The sequence below is a fragment of the Adiantum capillus-veneris genome, chromosome 6 (assembly GCF_014529385.1).
Source record: "Adiantum capillus-veneris isolate H3 chromosome 6, ASM1452938v2, whole genome shotgun sequence".
Taxonomy (NCBI): domain Eukaryota; kingdom Viridiplantae; phylum Streptophyta; class Polypodiopsida; order Polypodiales; family Pteridaceae; genus Adiantum; species Adiantum capillus-veneris.
In genome coordinates, this window is record NC_140936.1 from 106,791,755 (window position 1) to 106,817,869 (window position 26,115).

At 42.4% G+C, this 26,115-nt stretch overlaps 1 protein-coding gene across 2 annotated transcripts in view; it reads right to left on the reverse strand.

Moving 5' to 3' along the window:
• URH2 (uridine-ribohydrolase 2) overlaps positions 1 to 17,500 on the reverse strand; it is a 52,288-nt gene extending 34,788 nt beyond the window's left edge. The window contains exon 1 of one of the 2 annotated variants that reach the window (XM_086514612.1): positions 17,342 to 17,500. In XM_086514612.1, coding sequence (XP_086370738.1) covers positions 17,342 to 17,384 — 43 coding nt within the window. In that variant the 5' untranslated portion in view covers positions 17,385 to 17,500. The remainder of the gene's footprint in view (positions 1 to 17,341) is intronic. The other variant, XM_086514611.1, reaches the window with a different exon arrangement.
• Between the last annotated feature and the right edge of the window lie 8,615 nt (positions 17,501 to 26,115).

Sequence of the window (26,115 nt, forward strand, 5' to 3'; positions counted from 1 at the left end):
ACTACGTACTCGGAGCGGATTTTACTGTCTTTACAGACCATCAGAGTTTGAGCTACTTCTTGTCACAGACGCAGCAATCGGAAAAGCAGATGCGGTGGGCGAACATCTTGTCACAGTTTCACTTCCAGATTGTCCATGTTCAGGGACAGAAGAATTTGGTGGTAGATGCTTTGTCTTGGAAGCAGTTGGTTCTGGCTATTTCGGCAATACATCATAGGAGCTTCCAGGATATGGTCGACCAGTATGCCACAGATCCAGATTTTGCATACGTTCACACGGATACGGGATGGGGAGAGTGTAGTGGGATATTCCATTCGGGATAGCTACTTGATGAGGAAAACCATGTTGTCCGTTACACAGTCGTTGAGGGAAAAGGTTATGACTGAATGCCACTGTCCACCTTTTACGGGTCACCACGGCATTGCTACCACCATGAAAGGGGTAGAGAGATACTTGTTTTGGCCGAGACTCAAGAAGGATGTGGAAGAGTTTGTGTGCAGTTGCTTGGTATGCAAAAAGATTAAGTTTGACAGGCATAAAGCACAGGGATTGTTACAGTCTTTGCCCATACCCACCCGCCCCTGGGAAAATATTGCAATGGATTTCATTTTTGATCTCCCGAGAACACAGAGTGGTCTCGATGGTATCTGGACTGTTATTGACAGATTTAGCAAGCAGGCTCATTTCATTCAAGTGAAGAAAACAGTCAAGCTCGATCACTTAGCGAGACTGTTTGTGGCCCAAATTTTCAGATTACACGGCATGCCTGAGACGATTGTCTCCAACAGGGACCCCAGATTTACGAGTTTGTTTTGGAAGGCAATTTGGGAGAACATTGGCACACGGTTGCAGTTCTCGTCATCTTTCCACCCGCAGACTGACGGGCAATCTGAGATTGCCAATTCAATGGTTTTAGATTTATTGAAGTCTTACATCTCAGATCAGAAGACTCAATGGGAAAAATATCTACCTTTGGTGGAATTTGCCTACAATAACATGATACACTCTTCGACGGGGAAGGCGCCATTTGAGATTGTTGAAGGTGCTACGAAGGTTCCACCCTTCCTAAGCACGAAAGATAAGATTTTTGAAGCGGATGAGTATACGCGTGACTTAGACACGGCTTTTGGCAAGGTCCACGAGGCTTTGCAGAAATCTCAAGAACAACAGAAAAAGGCAACGAATCACCATCGTCGCGATTTGAATTTGAAGGAGGATGATTGGGTGCTCTTACGTTTTAAGAAGGCACGCCTGAGAAAGAAAAAGGAAAAGGAGAGGCTTTTTCCAAAGCTTAGTGTAAGATACTATGGACCTTTCTAGATCTCTGAAAAGATCAATGATGTCTCCTTCCGACTGAAACTGCCTGACACTTGGAGGATTCACAATGCATTTCATGTGAGTCTCTTGAAACCTTTCAAAGGTGATGTGCCTGAAGATGGGGAGCCCGATGAGCAACCGGAAGTGGAGGAAAACGAGAAGATCCTTGTTCCTGAACAGATTTTGGCACATAAGGACACAAAGAATAAGGGTAAAGTGTGAAGGCGGTTCTTGGTTAAATTCAAGAACTAACCTGCATTGGATGCAAAGTGGATGGAGGAGGAGGACCTAGTAGATACTCCTCGGATTGTGAAACTTTACCTCGAAGCTTTTGGTTTAGAATAGTCTATTTCCAAATGGAGCCCAGAATTCAGCTTGGACGGAGATCTGGTGCAGTGGGATGCACAAGAGGGGAGATACTCCGCTCCTTTGTCAACAGATACCTTGATTTTTAGAATACTAGAGTCACTGATGTCTCTTTGAGCTTGAGAGCTGACAGTATTCTGTTGTATGACTTTATGAAATGGAATTCCTAAATATGAAATTGATTTGTTCTTGACTTGTTTTCAAGTGCAGGAACTGATAGACGAAATGACTGCAGCATTTTGGTCTAATTGATCTCGAATAGACATGGTTGCAATAGGGGTTAGTCAATTGGACGTCTATGAGGTCCCGACTGGATCTAGATGCGATTGCTAGCTACATTGCCGATAAATCATGGTCTAAGATCCAAATGAATGTTGAATGTCATGTGATGTCCTATGATGTCCTGTGATGTCTAGTGATGTCCTGTGATGTGACTGTTGATTGGTATATGTGCTAGATGTGTTTTCCTAGTAAGTAGGTACTAACAATCAGTATCTGCTAAGATGGTTTATGGTCTCTGTCTGTTTTGCAGGCGTAATCGAGGGCGATTACAATGCTTTCAAGAGGGGGGTATGTCACAAAGTGATGACGTGGCTACCCGCTGCTGGAAACCCTAACCCTAACTGCAAAAATGACACGTGGCAGCCTGTGAAATGCAGAATTTCCGTACACTTGCTGACGTGGCAGCCCGCAAAGCGCAGCGGAATTTTTGGCAGTTTTTGGTAGCTTTTTGGAACTTCTTTTTCTACGCAATTGATGGGAGAGAGAAAAAAAAAGTCTCTTTGCTTTATGTTAGAGAGAGAGAGAGAGAGAGAGAGAGAGAGAGAGAGAGAGAGAGAGAGAGAGCATCTTTGCTTTATTTTAGCAAGAGAGAGATTTTAGCAAGAGAGAGAGAGAGAGAAAAAGAGAAATTCCTGCTTTATTTTTACAAAGCTTTTGAGCTTTTGATTTTCAGCTTTTGGGACTCTGCTTTTGGCATCCCTTGTAACCTTTAAATACGCGGGTTGGCCTCTCACAACTCAGAGCATCTGGACGTAGAGTCTGAGTGTGAGCGCCTGCCCGCACTCTTGTACTTTGAACTCAAATTAATACAAAAAGAAATGCCGAAAGGGACACCAGTCTTCGGGGCCAATATCTCTAGGCACGGAACTCCGCCGAGCCAATGTCGAATTAAATTGTATTGTGAACTGTTTTGAAGTGGTTATTTAGTGCTGTCGCGGTTAATTCTTGACTTGGAGTATCCAAGTCTGTTACAAATGCTTCTTCGAACAAAGAAAGATGGATTATGTAAAATTTACGTTGGTGACCATAGATGGTATCAATGTCCAAAGAGACCAAATCGGTCTAATTTGAGAAGAAATTCCAACGCGGAAAATCATCAAATTCAGAACAACCAGCTTTTGCTCAAGATAAAGGAAAATTTGGGATCAATACAATTCGTGTCTCGGTGGATACGGCTATTCTTATGAAGCATCCTCCCTGTGGTTCTTCAATTTTGGAGCCTCTTTCAAAGCAAGTTTTGAGCCTTCTCGGAACTCTCAATGGTCGCTCCATCAATGTTTTGGTGGACAGCCGATGCTCGAATAACTTCGTTAGCACTCAGATAGTTTAACAGCTTGGCTTACCAACTCAGAAGACATCTCACTTATACGATGTGGAGTTAGCAGATGGATCAATTTTGACTTGTGATCAGACAGTTCGATAGTTGCAGTTCGGTAATCTAAATTATGCAGATCAACTAGATTTTGAGGTCATACCTTTATCTTATTACAACATGATTCTTAATCAGCATTGGTTATTCCAAAATGATCGAGCCATTAGCTTTCGAGGACATACTATCAATTTGTTCAAAGATGGACGTGAACTGATTTTACACCGGCTTTACCATATAGAACGAGCAATTCAAGCCTCACGTGTACTAGTCAAACAACATGAAACAGTGGATTATACAACGAATATGATTTTCAATGCGGATGTAGAAATTATAATTGATGAATTTTTAAGTTCATTAACTTCTCTTGAATCAATTGATGAAGACCAAGATGATTTCAAGCAAGAAGTTTTTCCAAGTGATACTTCTTTACCAGACAAAGATAAGGACATAGCTGCAAATTCTAAGTCAGAAGATGATTATGCTTTCTTTAATTCTTTGTTGGATGATGATATGCCAATTGCAAGTCATGAAGTGACATTATCTGAAGATGATTCTGAAAATTTTTGGGATTTGTTATTGGGAGATGATTGCACTCACTCTAAAATCCTCTCCAGTGATTCATAAAGTTGAAGTTACCCCATCAGAAGAGTGCCTTGATTCATAAAGTTGAAGTTACCCCATCAGAAGAGTGCCTTGAGAAGATTTCCTCTTCACCAAATGTTTCGTAGTTATCTTATATTACATGAAGGATTTTGAAGATCAATCTCTTGTTGCAATCAACCTAATTATGCCAGATTCCTCTAAAAGGTCATTGAACAATGCAATGACATAAGATTTAGCAATCAAAGCAAAAAGGTTTCGCAAGAAGCAAAGGTTCAAGACAAAGGTTTCAGATAACTCAAAGACTGAAGATTTTCAAACATTCAATGTTTTTCCAGAATTCTATCAACATCAAAAGTCATTTCTTTAACCGAGGCTCTCATTTTAAACGGGAGGGAATGTCACGATTGTGACTTTGTTACAGTATTACATCCACTCCTAGTTGCCGATATGCGAAGTGCCATGCCAAGGAGGACCCCTACGTTGTTGACTTTGGATGGTCACGACCCTTCGCTCAAGAGACATGCCTCTTCCCCAAAAGCCACACTCCTTCGACGACTGGTCACACTCCTTCGCTCTACGGTTGCGACTCTTCGCCCAATGGTTGCAGCTCTTCGCCGAAAGGATGTGTCTAAAGTCGTGTCTCTCACCATGAGACATGTCTTTTCATTTGTGTCTCTTCGTCTCCTACATAAGGAGCCTATTGTACTCAATTTTCAAGCATTCATTCAATCAATCAAACACACATTCAGTCTCTTGAGTCTCAGTTTGATCTTAAGTACGAAGTTTTAAGTCTTAATTATAGGATTAGCACCACTAATCCTCACACTGGGAATCTATGTGTCCATGGACAAACTACAGCATAACAGGGTTCAGTCAGTCTAGTCAGTTTAGATTAGAAGTGATCTTGCACTTTTTGTGAGTCTATTCGTAGACCGTGCATGCCCAATCACTTAGCATAGATGCATATCCTTTGGTTGCGCACAGCATGATCATCAGTATTCCCATCAGAATCCATTAGAATCAATTAGGGGATTTTTCTAGTGCATTTAGCCTATTTTCTCTATTTTTGACATTTTTTCACTTATTAATTTAAGTGACTTTCCAACAAAAGTAGGTAGGGCAATGTTGCTAAGTTTGTATATAAGCAAACCCAAGTTAGCACTAAATGGCAGAAGAGGCAGCAGGAGCACCTTGCTCAACAGGCAACTTCTCAGCAAAACCCAAGGACTTCTAGCGGTTTTGCTTCACAACAGCTTGGCAAGACCACCGCAGATCAGCCAGCGTTTTGCTCTTGCAGATCCCTGGCGACAAGACCATAGCAGATCAGCCTAGCGTTTTTACATTTGCAGAACCACGGCGACAGAAAGACCAATTTCAGTCCCTAGCGTTTTTTATTTGCAGCACCACCTCAGTGTTTTTGCAGATCATTGTGACGGAAAGTCAAGTACCACCAGCGTTTTCAGTTTTCAGCCTTTAGACATCGCAGATCAAGTCCCGAACCTCGCATATCTCACCTTTCCGCAACAGTTCCTCGCCGCAAGGTTTACAGTTTCAGCCCGGAAAACGCACATTTCAGCATCTGCCTTGTCAGCGCGTCGTCGTCGCATCGTCGCCATCGACATCGTCACCGACATAGAGTCAGAATTCAACAGATAGAAGATTAGCAGATTTCAGCCCATAGCGTTTTTGGACAACAGTAGAAAGATTGCAGATTTCAGCCCTTAGGTCGACTTCGTCATCACCGTCGTCATCGTCGACATAGCCTAGACTTGCATCAGTCTCATGCATACCATTTGTACCAGATTGTGCAATCATAAGTAGACCACTCTCGCCGACGAGAGTGGGGCCTTCGGAGAAGGGTTTTACAACGTCTCTGGTGTCGTATCTCTCTTCTCTCTCTATCTCTCAATCTCATACACTTGCACGCACAGTACCCATTCACTTTGTTTGTGATCATAGCATTCTCTCATTAAGAACGGAAGGCTCTCCCTTCCATAAGAACAAAAGGAACCTTGAGCACAGTTCGGAGCACTCATCTTGAGCAAAGCGCAAACAATCATTCCGTTGCACCTAACATTGGTATCAGAGCTTTGGCAGTGTTCTGTATCACTCAAGGAAAGAACCACAAGAATCACAAGATCTTTTTTTGCTTGTTGCGGTCGCACGAGAACCCAAGTTCGCTTGGGCATGTCGATTCCTAATCGTGTTTTTGAAGAGTGACAAGAATCCCAGGAAAGAAGGGCTTGTCCAGCCTCCCCTTGTGCCTCTTTTCATTCATTGAGAGCGGACCATGCACTTAGCGGCCGGCCACTTGACGTGAGGTGGGAAAAAGCAACCTTGGTGTGAGTGCAAGGCCGACAAGGGGTGCGCCCGCGGAAAAGAGTAGAACTCGGGTGAAGAGAAGATGCTTCTCAAACACAAATTGTTAGGTGCAGCGGAATGAATGTTTGCGCTTTGCTCAAGATGAATGCTCCGAACTGTGCTCAAGGGTTCCTTTTAGTTTCTATGGAAGGGAGAGGCTTCCGTTCTTAATGGAAAGTGCGATGATCACAAACAAAGTGAATGGACACTGTGCATGCGAGTGTATGAGACTGAGAGATAGAGAGAGAAGAGAGATACGACACCAGAGACGTCGGCGAGAGTGGTCTACTTTTTGATTGCACAAAGTGGTACAATGCGTATGCAATGGACTGATGCAACTTGGACTATGCCGATGACGACGACGACTTGATGGCTGAAATCTGTGGTCTTCTATTTGCTGATTTTCGAGACTGTTTCGGTGGCTGAAAATGACTGTTTTGGCTGCGTTTTCATGGCTGAAAATTCCTGATTTGTCGAGGGTCATATGGTGAGGAAAAACGCTGAGGATCTGGCCTGATCAAGCTGCGTTTTTGCTGCTGCTTTCAACGGCTGAAAACGCTGAGGTCTAAACCGCTGAATCTGCAAATGCCTGGCGATCCCAAAACACTGATGGTGCGTGCTGGCTTATTGGCGATGGCTACAGGTGGGGAAAAACGCCAAAGTGGAGAGATGGCCTGGCGCTAGAAAACGCTAGGGGCTGATGTATATGGCGAGGTTGGGAGATCCAAAAACGCCAAGTGCTGGGGTTCTGCTGAGAAGGTGCCTGTTGAGCATGTGCTCCTGCTGCCTCTTCTGCCAGAAAGTGCTAACTTGGGTTTGCTTATATATTAACTTAGCAAAATTGCCCTACCTACTTTTGTTGGGAAGTCACTTAAAAATAATAAGTGAAATAGGGAAAATAGGCTAAATGCACTCGAAAATTCCCCTGATTGAATCTGATGGATTCTGATGGGAATACTGATGATCATGCTGTGTGCAACCAGAGGATAAGCATCTATACTAAGTGACTGGGCATGCACGGTCTACGAATAGACTCACAAAAGTGCCAGATCACTTCTAATCTAGACTGAGTGGACTGACTAAACCCTGATCATACTGTAGCTTGTCCACGGACACATAGGGCTGGATGTGTCACATGACACAGATTGCAAGCGAAAGAAAACCTCAAGACCCTCAAGAACCCAAGACCACAAGACCCCACAAGAACCCAAGACTTCAGTGGATGGTCATCACTCGAAGCGGAATGGATACTTCGCTTGGAGGTGATGAGCATGAGAGAGGCGAAGAAGAATTTTCCTCACCAGTAGGTTTTTCCGACCCTCCCCCTTTCCCATCTACATCAAGGATTGCACTAACTCCTATAGAGGCTTTGGAGCAATTGTTTTTGAAACAGAATTTAGAACGCGAAGCAAGAAATGCAAAAAGAATGGTAGAAATGAAACGCAGACACGCAGAAGACACAGCAGAAAGAGAAGCAGAAAGAAAGGCAAGACAAGAACAGAGCGAGCGACGCATGCAAGAGTTCTTGCGACTTTTTTCTCAAGTGCAGGCACCGATGCAAGAGATTCGGGAAAAGGAGACTCTCTCACTCTCTTCTTCTCCAAAGCATGATACATAGGATTTGCATGATTGTGTAAAGCATGATGATGATTTGATCGACAATGACTTGCATGATGATTTGAATGACAATGATAAGCATGATGATTTGGATGACACTGACAAGCATGATGATTTGCATGATGATTTGCCAGAAAGTGCTAGCGCTAGGTTTTCTTATATATTGACTTAGCAAAATTGCCCTACCCAGTTTTCCAACAAAAGTCACTTATTAAATAATAAGTGAAAAATGGATAAATTGGGAAAATGGGTTCTGTGCACTGTAAAATGCTCATGATGGGTACTAAATGTCATGCTGATGATCATGTTGTGTGCAACCAAAGGATATGCAACTACTCTAAGAGACTGGACATGCACGGTCTGCTGCTAGAACACTTCCTAAGCTGACCTAAACCCTGGACTTGAAGTAGCTTGTCCACATGCACATAGGGTTAGATGTGCACGTGACATCCGCTGCACCTGACATTGGTATCAGAGCTCCATGCGTGCTGCGGCTTCGCGAACTCAAGGGGAGAATCATCAAGTACCAAGAATCCCACGAACCCAAGAAGAACCATCAACAACCCAAGAACCCAAGGAACCTCTCCCAGTTTGAGTCCCGACCATGGACTTGCCAGATCCCATCTTCATTGCCATGTCTTGAAGGAAGATCGACATCGAATACACGAAAACCCAGATCTTGAACACCAAGATCTCCTAGCTTTGTATGCGGAAATGGAAGGAGTTGCAGACAGGATCCTTAACCTCTTCTGCATTCGCATTCGCATATAGTGTGCATCCATTTCCCTCGTCATTGAACCTTTGCCCAGGACTCTAGAACCAAACCTCAGTCCATCCGCACCTGTCACAAAGTGATGACGTGTCTGCCCGGGAGCCGAGCTGCTAAAAAGCCTAATTCTGCAAACCCTAACCCTAAAACCTGCAAACCCTAAAATCTGCCAGAAACCTAACCCTAACCCTAACCCTAGCAGCAGGCTGAAAATCCGAAAATTACGTTGGCAGTTGCTTTTGCGTCAATTGCTTTTCCATCGCAATTTGAGAAGAGAGAGAAAGAGTTTGCTTTATTTTTAAAAACTCAAGTGAGTTGGATAAAGAGAAAGGAGTCTTTGCTTTGAGGCTTTTTTATGATCTGAAGCTTTTGGGGCTCTGCTTTTGGCAACCCTTGTAAACTTGAAATAAGCGGTTTGGGCACACACTCAGCAGAGCATCTGGACGCAGAGTCTGAGAATGAAACCCTAACTGCTCTCTTGTACTATGATCTGATTAATACATAAAGAAATACCGAAAGGGGCGCCAGTCTTTGGGGCCAATATCTCTAGGCACAGAACTCCGCCGGGCCAATGCAAATCTATTCTGATCTATGAATTGTTTTGAAGTGGTTATTTGGTGCTATCGTGATTGATTCTTAACTTTGGAGTGTCCAAGTCTGTTACAATGGTATCAAAGCACGGCCGATTTCTCTTCTACGGGAAATCCGATCCCCAATTTTTTTTCCGCGGCACCTATGGCTTCACGCAAGGATCAGTCGACCCCCTCTGCATCCGGAGATGCGGGCACGGATCACAACGAAGATTCCGGTAGAGAGTACGGCCCGCCTCGGCCTACTCAGGCAGAGCAAAGAGAGATGAAGCGTCGTCAATTGATCGGCGATGCAACAAAGATGATGCTTAGTTTTCCGAAGGACCCGAAATTGGCAAAATATATGAGCGAGCTTCTTTTCAGGAAGTGCACGAGCAGTGGGGCAGAAAACCACAACACCACCCCCGAAACCTGCTCTCAAGAAACCTTCTGCTCACAAGCAATATTCAGAGAAGGAATTAAAAGAGGTGGTTGATGCACGGATTGCTCAGCTTTTTGACGCGCAGAATAAAGCTAAAAAGCACGGCAAAAAGCAGAAGAAGGCACTGACTTCCCGGGTTATTTGGGTCGTCAGTCGACATTTGACAAAGCAAAGAAACAGAAGAAGTGTGTTCGATTTGAAGAAGTACCCAGTTCTTCTTCTTCTTCTTCTAACAGTTCTTCTAGCTCTTCAGATTCGAGCGAAGAAGACAAAAAAGGCAAAAAGCGAAGCAAGAAACAACGCTTCGGAAAGGGCAAGAAAAAAGCAAAGAAGTCTAAATCTCGCCCAATGAGTGACAGTTCTACAGAGGACTCGTCTACAGACAGTTCAGACTCCGATGACGGAAAATTTTATGCGAACAAGAAGAATTTTTATAAAGCCAACTAGTATGACTTTCTAGAAGATAAAAGCAAGAAAGTCCGAGAGTTTAAGGAAGGTGGACAGTCGATCAAATTTGACAATTGTTCACGATACAAAGATGCTTCGAAGGCTTTGCCTTTTATACAGCAGTTTGACATCGCTTTTGCGGGAGGACGCTACTCAGAGCACTCCAATATTCGGAGAGTTGCCTCTTATTTTACGGGGAATGCTCGAACTTGGTGGTCCACGCTTCTTTTAAACAAGACTGCGCCAGTTAAATGGCTGAAATTTAAGAAGCTTTTTATTTCTTCTTGGTTGATGCAAGAGTATGAACGCGATATACGAGCTGCTTGTAACCATCATCGGATGACCAAGAGAGATACAGTGGATGCTTACTGTGGGAGATTCTCGAGCTCTTTTCTACCCACTCTTCATTCAAGAAGATCTCGTTCAGAGAATAGATTGAGCGGTTTACCTTGGGTCTACCTACAGACATCCGAGATCACTGCTTGGAACAGAAGTCAGCTTCTATTCAGGAGTTGATGAGTCATGCGAAGCGGGGTTTTGTCATTCACTCTGGCAGTCTGACCTAGCCCACCGAGGAGGTCATGACACAACGAGACGAACAGACTTCAGCGAATGAAAGTAGAAAGAGAAAAAGCAACCCAGAAAAGAAGGATGCACGACCCAAGCTTATTCCTGAGGAGAGAGCTCGCTTCATCAGGGACGGGAAGTGCTTTGGATGCGGGGAACATGGACATATCTCCGCGAAGTACCCTAGCAAGACACCGAATGAACAAGATGAAGAAAGGCCAGAAAGTTCTAAAGCAGCTGAGAGACGTGGCAGAAAAGGCAGACAAAAAGCAGAACTGGTACCACATGGCGTGGGACCTGAACCGAATCAAATGAATCAAAGTACAAACTTTGCCGTTTTTTGGCGCAAAGTGAGGATCAGTAAGCTCTTTTGAAGGAGCCAAGGCCAACTTCTTTTCACTTGGAATTGGCGGCTCGATTTGGAACCCGACAGGCTAAGGTCATAGGCGGAGGTAGTTCGAGTGGCACCTCGATGGGATGTTGCCATTACACGGAGCATTGGCAAACTTCGTTTGCAATGACAGGGGTGTTCAGGGCACGTGAGTGACTTTCTACTCGAGATCCCTTGGCTCCACAAGAACTACGCCGTGGTTGACTGCCGGGCCGAGAAAGCGACTTTGACAAATGAAGGGCTCAGAGATTGTACTTGATGAACTTCAGTTTCTTTACTCATTCTTTTGGGAGAGAACTGAACGATGGATAAAGGTCGAATATGTTTTGACCTGAACAAAAGAACGCCAAGATTTTTCTCCACACTCATGCCGATTGCTTTTTAGAGGGCCTGAAGATCATACCATTGATCTGATACCTGGAAGCACACCACCGAAACGGCCATCTTACCGTGTGAGCCAAGCACAGAATGGAGAGATTATGAACCAAGTGAAAGACCTCTTGGAAAAGTGTCTTGTCCAACCTAGTACTTCACCATACTTCTCTCCAGTGTTAATGGTTTGGAAGAAAGACGGATCTTGGAGAATATGCATCGATTATAGAGCTCTCAACAAAATCACCATCAAGAACAACTCGAGAGATTATAGGGATCCTCGTGCTTTAGCAGGATTGATTTGAAGAGTGGATATCATCATATCAGAATCACGCCGGGAGACGTCTACAAGACAGCTTTTCGGACGACTTTTGGGTTATTTGAGTTTTTGGTGATGCCTTTTCGCTTAACCAATGCTCCTGCAACATTGAACCAGATGATGGACACGATTTTTCAAGAGTAAGAGTACAGGCTATTTGTTGGCATTTTCTTTGACGATATCATTGTTTTCTCCAAGAATGAGGCAAAACACAGAGATCATCTGCTTTAGAGATACACTTTTTGGGACACATTGTCTCAGCAGCAGGGGTGCAAATGGATCCGGCCAAGATAGAGACTATCCGTGATTGGCCCGATCTGAAGAATGTCCATGAAGTTAGAAGCTTCTTGGGACTGTGTTAGTACTACACGCGGTTCATTCGAAAGTTTGCAGAGATTGCTTCCCCTTTGCATATCTTGACACAGAAAGGAGTCCCTTTCTCGTGGGGATCCCCAGAGGTGACTGCCCTTCAGACATTGAAAGAGAAATTGACTACAGGACCAATTTTGACTTTGTCCGACTTGCAGAAGTCATTTGAAGTATATTGTGATGCTTGCGGTCGTAGTCTGGGTGCGGTCTTAATGCAAGAAGGCCATGTCATTGCTTACGAGAGCCGATTGTTCTCAAGGCCGGAGATGACAGCACAGATATATGAGAAAGAGCTTTTGGTGGTTATCCTCTTACTCAGTGGCGGCATTACCTACTCGGTGCGGATTTTACTGTCTTTACAGACCATCGGAGTTTGCGCTACTTCTTGTCATAGAAGCAGCTTTCGGAAAAGCAGATGCGGTGGGCGAACATCTTGTCACAATTTCACTTCCAAATTGTCCATGTGCAGGGACAGAAGAATGTGGTGGCAGATGCTTTGTCTCGGAAGCCGTTGGTTCTGGTTATTTCCGCGATACATCATAGGAGCTTCGAGGATATGGTCGACCAGTATGCCACAGATACAGATTTTGCAGACGTTTTCATACGGATACGAGATGGGGAGACAGTAGCGGGATATTCCATTCGGGATGGCTACTTGATGAGAAAAACCATGTTATGCGTTACACAACCATTGAGGGAAAGGTTATGACTAAATGCCACTGTCCACCTTTTACGGGTCACCGCGGCATTGCTACCATCATGAAAGGGGTAGAGAGATACTTCTTTTGACCGAGACTCAAGAAGGATGTGGAAGAGTTTGTGCGCAATTGCTTAGTATGCCAGAAGGTCAAGTTTGATAGGCATAAAGCACAGGGATTGTTACAGCCTTTACCATACCCACCCGTCCCTGGGAAAGTATTGCAATGGATTTCATTTTTGATCTCCCAAGAACATAGAGTGGTCACGATGGTATCTAGACTGTTAATGACAGATTTAGCAAACAGGCTCATTTCATTCCAGTGAAGAAAACAATCAAGCCGTATCATTTAGCGAGACTGTTTGTGGCCCAGATCTTCAGATTACATGGCATGCCTGAGACGATTGTCTCCAACAGAGACCCCAGATTTACGAGTTTATTTTGGAAGGCAATTAGGGAGAACATTGACACGCGGTTGCAGTTCTCGTCATCTTTCCACCCGCAGACTGATGGGCAATTTGAGATTGCAAATTCAGTGGTTCTAGATTTATTGAAGTCTTATATCTCTGATTAGAAGACGCAATGGGAAAAGTACCTACCTTTGGTGGAATTTTCCTACAATAACATGATACACTCTTCGACGGGGAAGGCTCCATTTGAGATTGTTGAAGGTGCTGCGAAGGTTCCACCCTTCCTAAGCACGAAAGATAAGATCTTTGAAGCGGATGAATATACGCGAGACTTAGATACGGCTTTTGCCAAGGTTCGTGAGACTTTGCAGAAGTCTCAAGAACGACAGAAAAAGGCAGTGGATCGCCATCGTCGCGACTTGAAATTGGAGGATGATTGGGTGCTCTTACGTTTTGAGAAGGCACACCTGAGAAAGAAAAAGGGAAAGGAGAGGCTTTTTTTTTCCAAAGCTTAGTATGCGATACTACTGACCTTTCCAGATCTCTGAAAAGATAAATGATGTCTCCTGCCGACTGAAATTGCCTGATACTTGGAGGATTCACAATGCATTTCATGTGAGTCTCTTGAAACCTTTTAAAGGTGATGTGCCTGATGATGGGGAGCCTGATGAGCAACCCGAAGTGAAAGAAAACGAGGAGATCCTTGTTCATGAACAGATTTTGGCACATAAGGATACGAAGAAAGGTAAAGTCCGAAGGCGGTTCTTGGTTAAGTTCAAGAACTATCCTCCATTAGATGCGAAGTGGATGGAGGAGGAGGACCTAGCAGATACTCCTCGGATTGTGAAACTTTACCTCGATGCTTTTGGTTTAGCATAGTCTACTCCAAATGGAACCCAGAATTCAGCTTGGCCAGAGATCAGGTGCAGTGGGATGCACAAGAGGGGAGTCACTCCGCTCCTTTGTCAACAGATGCCTTGATTTTGATACTAAAGTCACTTATGTCTCTTGGAGCTTCAGAGATACTGCGAGCTGATAGTATTCTGCTGGATGACTTTATGAAATGGAATTCCTGATTATGATATTGATTTGTTCTTGACTTCTTTTAAGTGCAGGAACTGATAGACCAAATGGCTGCAGCATTTTGGTCTGATTGATCTCGAATAGACATGGTTGCAATAGGGGTTAGTAAATCGGACATCGATGAGGTCCTGATTGGATCTAGATGCGATTGCTAGCTACATTGCCGATAAGTCATGGTCTAAGATCCGAATGAATGTTGAATGTCATGTGATGTCCTGTGATGTCATGTGATGTCGTGTGATGTGACTGTTGATTGGTACATGTGCTAGATGTGTGTTCCTAGTACGTAGGTACTAACAGTCAGTGTCTGCTAAGACGGTTTATGGCCTCTGTCTGTTTTGCAGACGTAATCGAGGGCGATTACAATGCTTTCAAGAGGGGGGTATGTCACAAAGTGATGATGTGTCTGCGAGCTGCTGAAAACCCTAATTCTGCAAACCCTAACCCTAAAACCTGCAAACCCTAAAATCTGTCAAAAACCCTAACCCTAACCCCAAAAACTTTCCTAAACCCTAACCCTAATCCTAGACAATTACTTTTGCGTCAATTGCATTTCCCACGCAATTTGAGAAGAGAGAGAAAGAGTTTGCTTTATTTTTAAAACTCAAGTGAGTTTGATAAAGAGAAAAAGGAGTCTTTGCTTTGAGGCTTTTTTTTTATTTGAAACTTTTGGGCTTTTGGCAACCCTTGTAAACTTTAAATAAGCGGTTTGGACACACTCTGCAGAGCATCTGGACGCAGAGTCTGAGAGTGAAACCCTAACCGCTCTCTTGTACTATGATCTGATTAATACATAAAGAAATACCAAAAGGGGCGCCAGTCTTTGGGGCCAATATCTCTAGGCACGGAACTCCGTCGGGCCAGTGCAAATCTATTGTGATCTATGAATTGTTTTGAAGTGGTTATTTAGTGCTATCATGATTGATTCTTGACTTGGAGTGTCCAAGTCTGTTACAGCACCGGTAATGTTTTCACCACAGTCGGTGTTCGAGGAACAGAACTTGCTACAACAGGCAAAGTGAGCACTATTTGGTATAGAGCCTAGGCTGATATTTGGCAATCGTAGTAAGGTTGGACAGTGACCCTTACACGGTGTTTGCATCGCCAGTGGTACTCGCAGCACCATCAATCCTTGGTTTCGGAGGAATCTGCATCAGTTTGTGTATCCACAACATCAAAAGCATTCATCAGTCAGCATCGGAAGTACAGATAGAAGTTCAGCAGCTATGCCTCACTTTTAACGGGGGGGGGGGGATGTCATGTGCGCACTTCACTTGCGCCACCTGGACATGCTTCTGCCATGGTCTAGCATCAGTCACGGCCTAGCTTAGGATTGAGCCTGGCGCTTTATGAGCCTCTAGGAGGACGTGCATGCCCAGGCCGGTCACAATTGCATTACCCTCTCTTGCACAGGACAGCATTTCATCATGCAGGTATTTACCGCGCGAAACACCTCTTATAAGTCATTTATTTATAAGTGACTTTTGGAATTCTTTTTGTAAGTTTGTTGGAAGCTTTCCCTACCCAACATATAATTTCTATAAATGAAACCCATTGGGCACTCGGTAGAAGCAGAAGAAGCAGGGACACAAGGAGCCAGGCACCCAGCAATCACGCAGCACCTCGGGAGCCCGAGCATTTTCTCAAGATCAAGAAGACCAGCGTTTTCAGCAAGGAGAACAACGTTTTTAGTTTCAGCCCTTAGCCTCGCAAGAACCTTCAACTCCCGTTGCAGATCCTCACCGGATTTTCCATCACGACCCAGATCAACCTAGCATTTCCAGATTCACCAGACCTCATCCAACGTTTTGCAATTTCTGGCCAGATCAGCCAGCGTTTTTGCATTTCAACCCTTGCACGACCCGGTAATTGCAATCAGTAGTAGCATCGCCAACAGTTGTAAATTGTAGCAGAGCCTCTAGCATTTTCAGTTTTCAACCTTGACGCCGTCGTTGTCAACACCATCGTCGTTGTCGACATCATCATCGTCATCACAGATCCCTATCTTGATGACGACAACTTCGTCGCCATCGTAGCAGATCCCGAACTTGACAACGACATCATCATTGTCATCGTCACAATCTCCATCGTCGTCGTCGACATCATCGTCGTCGTCGACATAGTCGTCATCGAGTACCACAACATCAGTACCCCTCAGCATCAGCATCCAGTCATTGTAGTAGCATTTGTGCAAGAATAAAGAAAGTACTTGCTCTGGCAACAGAGCAAGGGGGCCCTTTAGGGTTGGGACCCAACATCCATATGTCGTCTCTTTTCTCTCTCTACTCGTCTCTCTCTATCATTCAATTCAGTTCAATTCTTTCAAGGGAAGTAAAGTGTCCCTTGTGTTTGTATGCGGAGTACTAGATCCGAGCAAAATCCTTATTCTCTTCCACTGCACCTAACATTGGAAGAAAGAGATCGGTTCGTAGCCTTCGGCGGCTTAATCTCGTCGCGCATCATTAAGATAAGGTTGTAGGTCTCCAATACCGTTCAAACAATGGGGTTCATTCATAGAGTTGGAGCGATGAGCAAACACGTGCTATAGCAGAGAGGTTGTATGTCAAAGATGGAGAGATTACCACCATTTCAGTATGATCTTCACAAAAAGAGACCGAATCTCAACCTCTCTTTACACTCGTTCATGTGTTTTCTTTTTGAAGTATTTGAGGTGCCTGCCATACTATTGTTAATGTTACCACAATAAGACATTGGATATTGTAGTCATACTGATGACATTTTTCATTAAGATGTTGGTGATTGCTTTGCTTTCTTCAAGCTTTGTCGCAGATAATTTTTTTGCAAGCTGAACATCTAGTCTTATGAAATGTACTTTACTTGTTATTAGTGGGGGACTTTCTTCAGGCGCAGTAATACAGCAATTTGGGGGGAAGACTGCACAAGTTTCCTCTAGAAGAAAACACCCTTCTACTCTCTCTCTCTCTCTCTCTCTCTCTCTCTACACACACACACACACACAGAACCAACCGATGCCGGGATCTGTGTCGATAATAAGCTTCGTCTTCGCCATTGAAGCCTCTTGTTGGGCAATACTTCTCCAAGGAAGTCGAGTGCTTTTTCCACTAGATACCGCAAAACGTAGTAGAAATGCTTTTTCGATGCTTATTGCTGACGTCTCAAATAAAAACGTAGTAGGAATGCTTTTTGATGCCCATTGTATAGCTTTCCTAAGCTTCAAATAAATATATTCACCTCTTACATAGTGCAAGAACACTTTAAAGAGAAGAAAATTGCTAAAAGAAAACCACAAATGTAGTAATGTGGACTAGACCATCTTTCTTTATATAAACACATAAAGTCTTTTGACTTTTCGCTTCCATGGGTGTTTTCATTCCTAAACTCTGCCTTCAAGTATTCTCATTTGATGTTTTGAAAGGCTCTTATTTTTTCGAGATTGGGGAGACCTAATGATGACATCTCAAATAAAAATAAAACCCAATGGCACACCTTCACAATAGTAGTACACCCACATCTTGGGTTTTATTTTTTTGAAAAAATTAGCAAAATGCCCCTGTAATTTGTGGAAATTTTTGAAATACCCCTCAAATTTCAAAAATTCCCAATGTACCTCTCATATTTGGCCTAAATTTCCAAAATACCCTACAATTTTGCCAAAAGTTTTATCCCTAATTAACCTCACAAATATGAAACAATTTTTTTTTTCAACTTTTCATACAAAGATTGCTTCTCCTCAATAGAAGATGATAGAACTAGAATTTTAGATGGTATTGAGGGCTCTTCAGATGAAATTGTTCATCATTTTTTAACACAAATGCCTCTATTTGTGAGCTCATTAGTAGATAATTTTGTCTAAAGCGATAAAAGATAGATCTCAATCGTTATAAAAATTGGGGTAAATCCATCCCAAAATGATGCAAGGGTATATTGGGAAGTTTTTATTGAGGGATATTTTAGGAATTTCCACAAATTATAGGGGTATTTTGGTAAAAAATTTAAAAAAAATTTAGAGGAATCTTTGACAATTTGTACTTTCAATTGATTTAATAGCAAAACAATTTCGATTAACAATGATAAAGCACTCTCCATTGTGGGGATAAGCCTTTAGCTTATACTCGACATGTGACAAAACCCTAAAAGCCAAGCATATTAAGCATGCACCCATATGTGCATGCATGCATTCGACTACATAGACCCTAAACATATGGTTTTTTATAATCACATGCTATTTGACATTTTTTCCACGTGATGAATATCATTTTCCAGCATTTAATGTCATCTTCCTTTTTTAAGCCTATATAAGGCCATAATGCTTAACTTGTAAAAATCCCTCTTGAATCTTATCAATCTACTTATTTTTGGTATTTTGCACTTGTGTTTCTTACGTCAGTTATTAAATTAGCATATTAACTTATTACTCTAATTATGAATGCGACTAATCATTATCCACCTTAATCGAGTCTTACAAGTGGTAGAGCCAATGGTTCAGACCTAGGCCTATTAATCTGCTTATCATCTCTTAATCACCTCTCTATGATCCTGCTCTCTCTAATAAGCATCGCTAATCGATTTTGATTATCCATGCTCAGACACATTCTTGGATTTACTCCTTGAGCCACTACCCTTCATGTTGCTTGAAGTTAAATAGCGAGTGCGTTAGGTTGCTTTAGCATTTAGGATTGTGTTTACATTTATGCTACTCAATTGGAGACTATGCATACAAAATAGGGTTCTATTTCAAATTTTGAGTTAACTAGTCTGCATGAAGAACTGAAGCAAGCGAGAACCCAAGTTGAAGAGTACAAAAAGGAAACAATGTGCCTGAAAGATCTTATTTTGCAACATCAGATTGAGCAAGAGAGAGATGAACAAATCATGAATATTCAACAAAAGAAGCTGGATAAGCTAAGTTCCCATAACTTAGTTTTGGAGGAAGAGAAAAAAGAAGGGCTCAAAGCAAACAATGCACTAAGGGTTCTATTCAATCAGAAAAGAGTTGCTATAAGCTTCAGGCTGTTTAGAAAACCCTCAAACAATATATTATGGATAAATATATCTATCAACCTTTGGTGGACATATTTGACCCCATATCTGACCCAGAAGGTAATCTATCATTGAATTTAGAAGACTTGCAAAACTTAGTGGGTCAATTCAATTTAATTCGGATGAGAAGTTTGAACAATACACTACCACATTAGTCAACCAAGCAATGATGATCATCTGAAGAACCAAGAGGATGAAGAAGAAGATGAAGATGAAGACAAGGAGCACAAGCAATCGCAAGGATGATGGTGGTGGTGGTGGACAACCCCCTCCTCCAGCACCTGGTTCGACAACTGGTGGCCAACAAACTGGCAATACACAAGAAGCCAAGAAACAAGTGGGCAAGCTGAGGGTCAGACTCAAAACTAGATGGACCAGACACAGTCTGATTAAACTCAGCAATAGACTCAGCAAGAGTCCAAGCTCAAGAGGCTCTGAGACCAAGGAAAGGCAAGAGTATTCTTGTAGGCCTAAATTTAGACACTGATTTGGATAACTCTACTGAATTTTTGAGTCTAAACAAGCGTCTAAGGAAGCCGAAGGCTAAGCAGATACAAGAACACTTGCTTGATGATGATGCTTATTTGGATTTAGAGCGATTCTAGATGCTCTATGTGGGGGCCACACGAATGGTACATTAATGGCAAATGATAAGTTATCATCAACAACACACTTATCAGTTACCCCCTCATCCCAACACCATTCAGTTGTTGGAGCGAGGTATCAAAATATTTGATTCTTGTTGATTATGTTGTGGTTAGTCCTCAACTTCAATAGCCATCCATTATGAACCTTCAGATTTTGGCACTCCAACTGGAAATATGATGGGTAATCGACCAATATATAGTTGCACGAAGGATATTATAGTGGAAATCAACCATGTTGGTCAAAATGGAGATTGCGAGACGAGTTTTGGATCAGAAAGTAAAGATGTTTCTGGAGAACAACACCAATAGTAGCAGGGGGCCAAAAACTAGAATGAGCCTAAGGGAGCAAGAGATTGCTCTGAAAAGTCTTTTTCACCTGATTCAGGTCCCAATCGGACCCTCCAATCTGCCCATGTGTGGCCACCCTTGAGAAGACAAGTACGCTTTTGAATTCGGCCATCGGCCATTGACTACCGGCCAGCGGCCAACCATCCGATCGTTTTCCAACCACTCTCCGGCCACCGTCCGACCATAATATTCCGGTGAAAAGGAATATTCCGGAGATTGAGATTTCTTGGCAAGTTGTTGTAGTGAGTTGAGAAGCGAGAGAGGGAAAGAGTTTAAAAGGGGAAAACAATAGATAAAGTTAGTGTGGTTCGTGTGATGGGTGTCTGGCTAGTTGGACTGAATCATAACAATCTCCCACGTCAAGGCCAATGTGGCTCAAGTGGCCTATGTATGTACAACCTGTACAAGTGCAAAGCATCTAAGTGGCTTCACCCAACACCCCCATCTCTATGCAATGTGCAAACCACTATGAGGGTAGGCTCTTTGTGAGAGCATCGGTAGGGTTGTCATCTGTATGAACCTTGACTCATCACGTGACAACGGACTTCTCATGGCAGGGAATTAACTCTCTATAGAGAAGGACATTCCACCAACAAGTGGAGAGTGTTGAAAACCTCTTGTTTACGACTCATGTGAAGTAAAAATGACCTCCTTTTCTACACTTATATGACATGTAGTTACTAAAATTAGAATCCCCAACTTATATATAAGGTTTGGTATAGTTTCTCACCTCCAAGTTTAAAAAAACCAAACTTGACGCCACACATGTTACATTTTAAAGTCAATACCTTTATCATTTTGGCTTGTATTCTCTTTATAGAGGCATATAATGAGGTAACCACATGTAATTTACTAGCAATAGTTGGATTCTTTACTAGTATGAAGAGACTGCTTCAATTCATACAAAGATTTCTTACATTTGCACACTTTATCTTCTTGTCCTTTCTTTACAAAACCACGAGGTTGAGTTACATATGCTACCTCAAATATATCACCATTCAAGGAAGCAATAACAATTTTTGATTGATGTACATTCCATCCAAAATGACCTGTCAATGCACATAGAAAGCAAATATTAGTCATACGACGAGTGGGAGCAAAGTCTCTTCATACTCATCACCTTTCTGTTGTGCATAACCTTTTGCAACAAGTCTAGCCATGTAGCGATCAATCTCACTATCCAGATTATGTTTCAACTTGTAAACCCACTTCATGCCAATGGCCTTTTTCCCAGGAGTCAAATCACATAAAGTTCCTGTGTCCTTTTCTATTGGTGCATCATATTCTGATTGCATTGTAGCCATTCAATTTTTTGAATTTTGTGTGTCATCAAAAGAAAGAGATTCCTCCTCATCACATAAACTAGAAACAACCAAATCATAACAATCTAATGCATGAGTTGCATGGTGAGAAAATGAACGAGTACAACTGGACATGGGTGTATGCAATTTATTATCACACAAAGTATGCACCAGCCATTTTGGCATACCTCTAGCCTCCTCGTTCTTAGCCCTTTCCACATAAAGTACATCATGTACATCTGCATCAGTAATAGGCTGATCCGTAGCATTTTCAGAAACCCCCATAGGTTGTACATTTGCCTCATTAGAATTTACATTCAAGTTTCCATCATTAAAAAGATGTAACATAGTGTCATAAATGTCATGTGTGCTTACATTATTGTCTCTTGTACATGATTACAAAGGCTAAATAATCTTGCACAAACACAACATCTCGTGAAACTAAGATATGTTTTGTTTATGGATGGTACAACAATATTGTACATTGGTGTTTTATCTCACAATTAGCTAGAAATGCATTAAACTCATGAGACAGATACTCCCCCCTTGATCTGAATGGAGGGTGCCCATAGTACAGTTAGAGACATTTTTATCCATAGCCAAAAATTTCTTGAAGCACGTGAACACTTCGGCCTTAGCTTTAAGCGGATACAGCCATGCATGCATGGAGTAATCATCAATGAAAGTCACAAATTATAGGTAATTGCCTGAGGATGGAGTTTGCATAGGTTCACAAATATCACTATACACAAGTTGCAACTGCATGTAGCCCTTACTGAACCATCCTTTGGAGAATGTAAACGCTATATCTTACCCAAAATACAAGCTTCACAAACATGCTTAGAAGGTGCGTCAAGAGGCGACAAAGAAGTAACCATATCAGATTTTTGCAAACGCTACAAACTGACAAAATCTAGATGCCCAAAACGTCTGTGCCAAAGTTTTGCATCTGAAACAACCTTTGAATCCACAATTGCATTTGCAAAATTCTACCCACACTTGTCATACAAAGTGAGCTTATACAACCCACGACACAAAATGCCAGATGCAACTATTTCATTACCACAACTAGATGATGAACTGTACATCGGTCATCCATAAATATGACAATGAGGCCAAGTCTTGCAAGTGGAGATACATATAAAAGGTTCTTTTTTATCCTGGTACAAGTCTTGCAAGTGGAGATACAATGAGGCCAAGTCTTGCAAGTGGAGATACATATAAAAGGTTCTTTTTTATCCTGGTACATAGAGCACATCAACAAGTATGAAAGAACTGCCATTCATAGCGGTTAGCACAATCCTTCCAATTCCTTGAACCATATAAGAGGCATTGTTGGCACATGTGACTATATTCCCATAAGGGACAACATCGAGAAAGATAAACAAGTCACTATGTGAAGTAATGTGCTTTGTAACACCACTATCAAAGTACCACACATATGAATCTGCATCAACTGACATACATGCATCATGTACATAAGGATCATAAGTACACTCTACACTAAATGCCCACTATGCATTCACGTCACAATCTCCATTCCCAAAAGATTCTATAATAGCTACACTTGTAGTGGAACCAACCTCTTTCTTCTTGGCCTCTTTTGCCTTCAATTTAGGACACTGCCTTATCAAGTGATCATTAGCCTTGCAATAATGGCAACACATCTTCTTTTTGCCTTTTTCACTAGAATTCCTAGACGAGGTGTTGCTAGCAGAAGCATTAGAAACATGTGATTTGCTACTCACTAACGAACCATGAGAAGTAGTTGTATTACTATTATCACCTTTTCTTTGAGAAGCAACAAAAGCCTATTCAATTGCACATTGTTTAGCCATGTTCTTTCTTGAAAGTGACTCTTGCAACAACAATGTGCATAATGCATCAAATTTGACAACTTGAGGGTTTCCTTGGGTCATAAGACTCCAAGTACTAGCAATAGTCTGACCAGAAACTGGCAATGCATCAAGAACAATCTGCACAAGTGAATTGCTAGAAATGACTTTGCCTGCAAAAATGAGTTGCTCATTAATAACCTTGTTGATACCAACAAGGAAAGTGTCCTTGTCATCTTCCTCTTGCATAATATTTGACTCCAGCTCTTTATGCAACAATGCGATTTAGCCTCATTGCGACTTGCATAAAGACCACCAACCAGAGTATCTCAAGTCAGTTTTACTGATTTTTCTAAGCAAACGTGATGAGTGTATGTGAGGAGTAATAGTGCGCTTCACAGATAATGTAATCAATACATGAGACTCCACATCTCTAACATTCCAACAAGAGTGCTTAAACGTAGGCAAAACAACTCTAGCAATAGACCAGCGAGAACTTGCAACATCCTCAATAGAGCTTGTATCCACAGAAGGCAGACGTACATCAATGCCTTGCATAACATTCCAAACGCCCTTTGACACAAGAACATGGGTCATCATGTAAGCCCACATTAGGTAGTTATCCCCATCTAGTTTATCCTCAACAATAAATATCTTGAAAACGTCCCTGTTGTTGTCAGCCATGGCAAGTGACTACACTTGATGTGAAAGCTATCGGAAAAGTGGAAAAACAAAGTAGGATCAACATGTGTTATGTAGCACAATCCAAAGAAGAGTGTAACGGACCTGTTCTGTAGAAAATTGCACTGACAAAAATTATGCACAAAAGGATAAAATTGCTTGTGCAGTACTGCTTGTAATGGAAACAGAGGTCGAAAGGAGCCCGAACCAAAATTTTAGCACAACAAGCTCGTTGAACTTACCCAAGTTGCAAAAAGTCAGCAGGCAGGTGTTGGTGATCCTGACAACTATGCCTGGGAGGCCACAACTTGCTCTGATGATGATAAGCGAATCAATTTTTAACTTTTGAGCATACAATCAGTGATCTTCTTGGATCCTTTCAAACCCTCTGGTTGATTCGTGTAGACATCTTCATCAAGATCCCTGTGAAGGAAAGTTGTCTTCACAAGTTCTATATCCTCTGTGGCTATAGTCCAAGCACAAGATGCAATATAGTCATCTTGACTACTGGAGAGAAAATCTCATCAAAATCCATGCCTTTCTTCTACTTGAATCCCTTAGCAATCAATCTAGCTTTGTACTTAGGCTCAAGATCTTCTATTGTATACTTTTCACACCCATTTGCAAGGCAAGGCTTTTTTGCCCTTTAAAAACTCTATCAATTCCTAAGTCTCATTTGCCATAATTGAGCTATACTTAGATTGCATTGATTGATTTCACTTCATGCTATCTTCCATTTCAATAGCCTCTTGGTAGCAGGTAGGCCCTTCGCAGTCAGTGACAAATAGATACTCTAATCCTGGCTGAAATTGCTCAGGGCCATGAGATACACATGTAGATCTTCTCACTGTCTGATTGCTGGACTTTGCTCTCTCACGAGCATCAATAGCTCTCTCTAGAGCACTACTAGTGGTAGGTACATCACAAGTAGACTAAGCTATTGGGGTAACTTGACTTGAGGCTACACCCTTGAATCTCACTTTACAATACTCAACCTCTTGCATAGGCTGTCTATGGATCTTTGATCATTAAAAATCACTTGTGAGCTGCGAAGAACTCTTTGAGATTCTCGATACTAGAGACGATAACCCATTTCTTCGTCTGCACCATAGCCAATGAAGATCCAACTTCTTTCTATTCTCCAATTGTGAGAATGCCTCACACCACCCAAACACATGTAATCTGTCATAATTAGGCTTCTTGCATGTCCACATTGATGAGTGCCTATGTGCGCAGATGTTTGCACGGTGCGGTGTGGGTGGAGCAGCATCACAAGACTAAAGATGAGGAGCTCCTTATTCTCATATGTAATGAAAAATAAGGATATGTACACATGTGGGTGGGCGGTCGGACACTGGACGTTTGGACAGGCAAAAAGCATAGCGCCTTTACCCCAACAATCTCCCACTTAAAGGCGATGCACCGATAAGTGAGGCCTACTAGCTAAACTACTAGTATGTACAAGAAACTAGGTGATAGACTCTCTGAACCTACGCCCATTGGCTCACTTTGTCGATCTACACGCAGTCGTATTGACTCTGGTGGTAGGCTAGTGTGCATACCCACGCTAGAGCCTGCATATAAATCCCGCAGACAACTCTGTATGGTCTACAAAGCTCCACAAAGCGTCATGCTAGTGTCAGCCACCGAACCGTTGACAATCCCTGCTGCGGCTGCTAGGTCGGGCCTTGACAGTAACAAGTCGAACATGAGACGCCCGAACGCTGACAAAATCTGCACAAGAGTGGCTGTACTCACCTCCCCTGCGCTATTTGCAAAAGCTGCATCCTCGGGACTACCCATCGCATATAGATGTGTCAACACGGACACTGGGGAAGCTACATCCCTCTCACCCATAGACAAAAGTGTGCATCCTAGAACCAACTCATCAGCTTGTAACATGAGCATGTCAAAGAAATCCATATTTG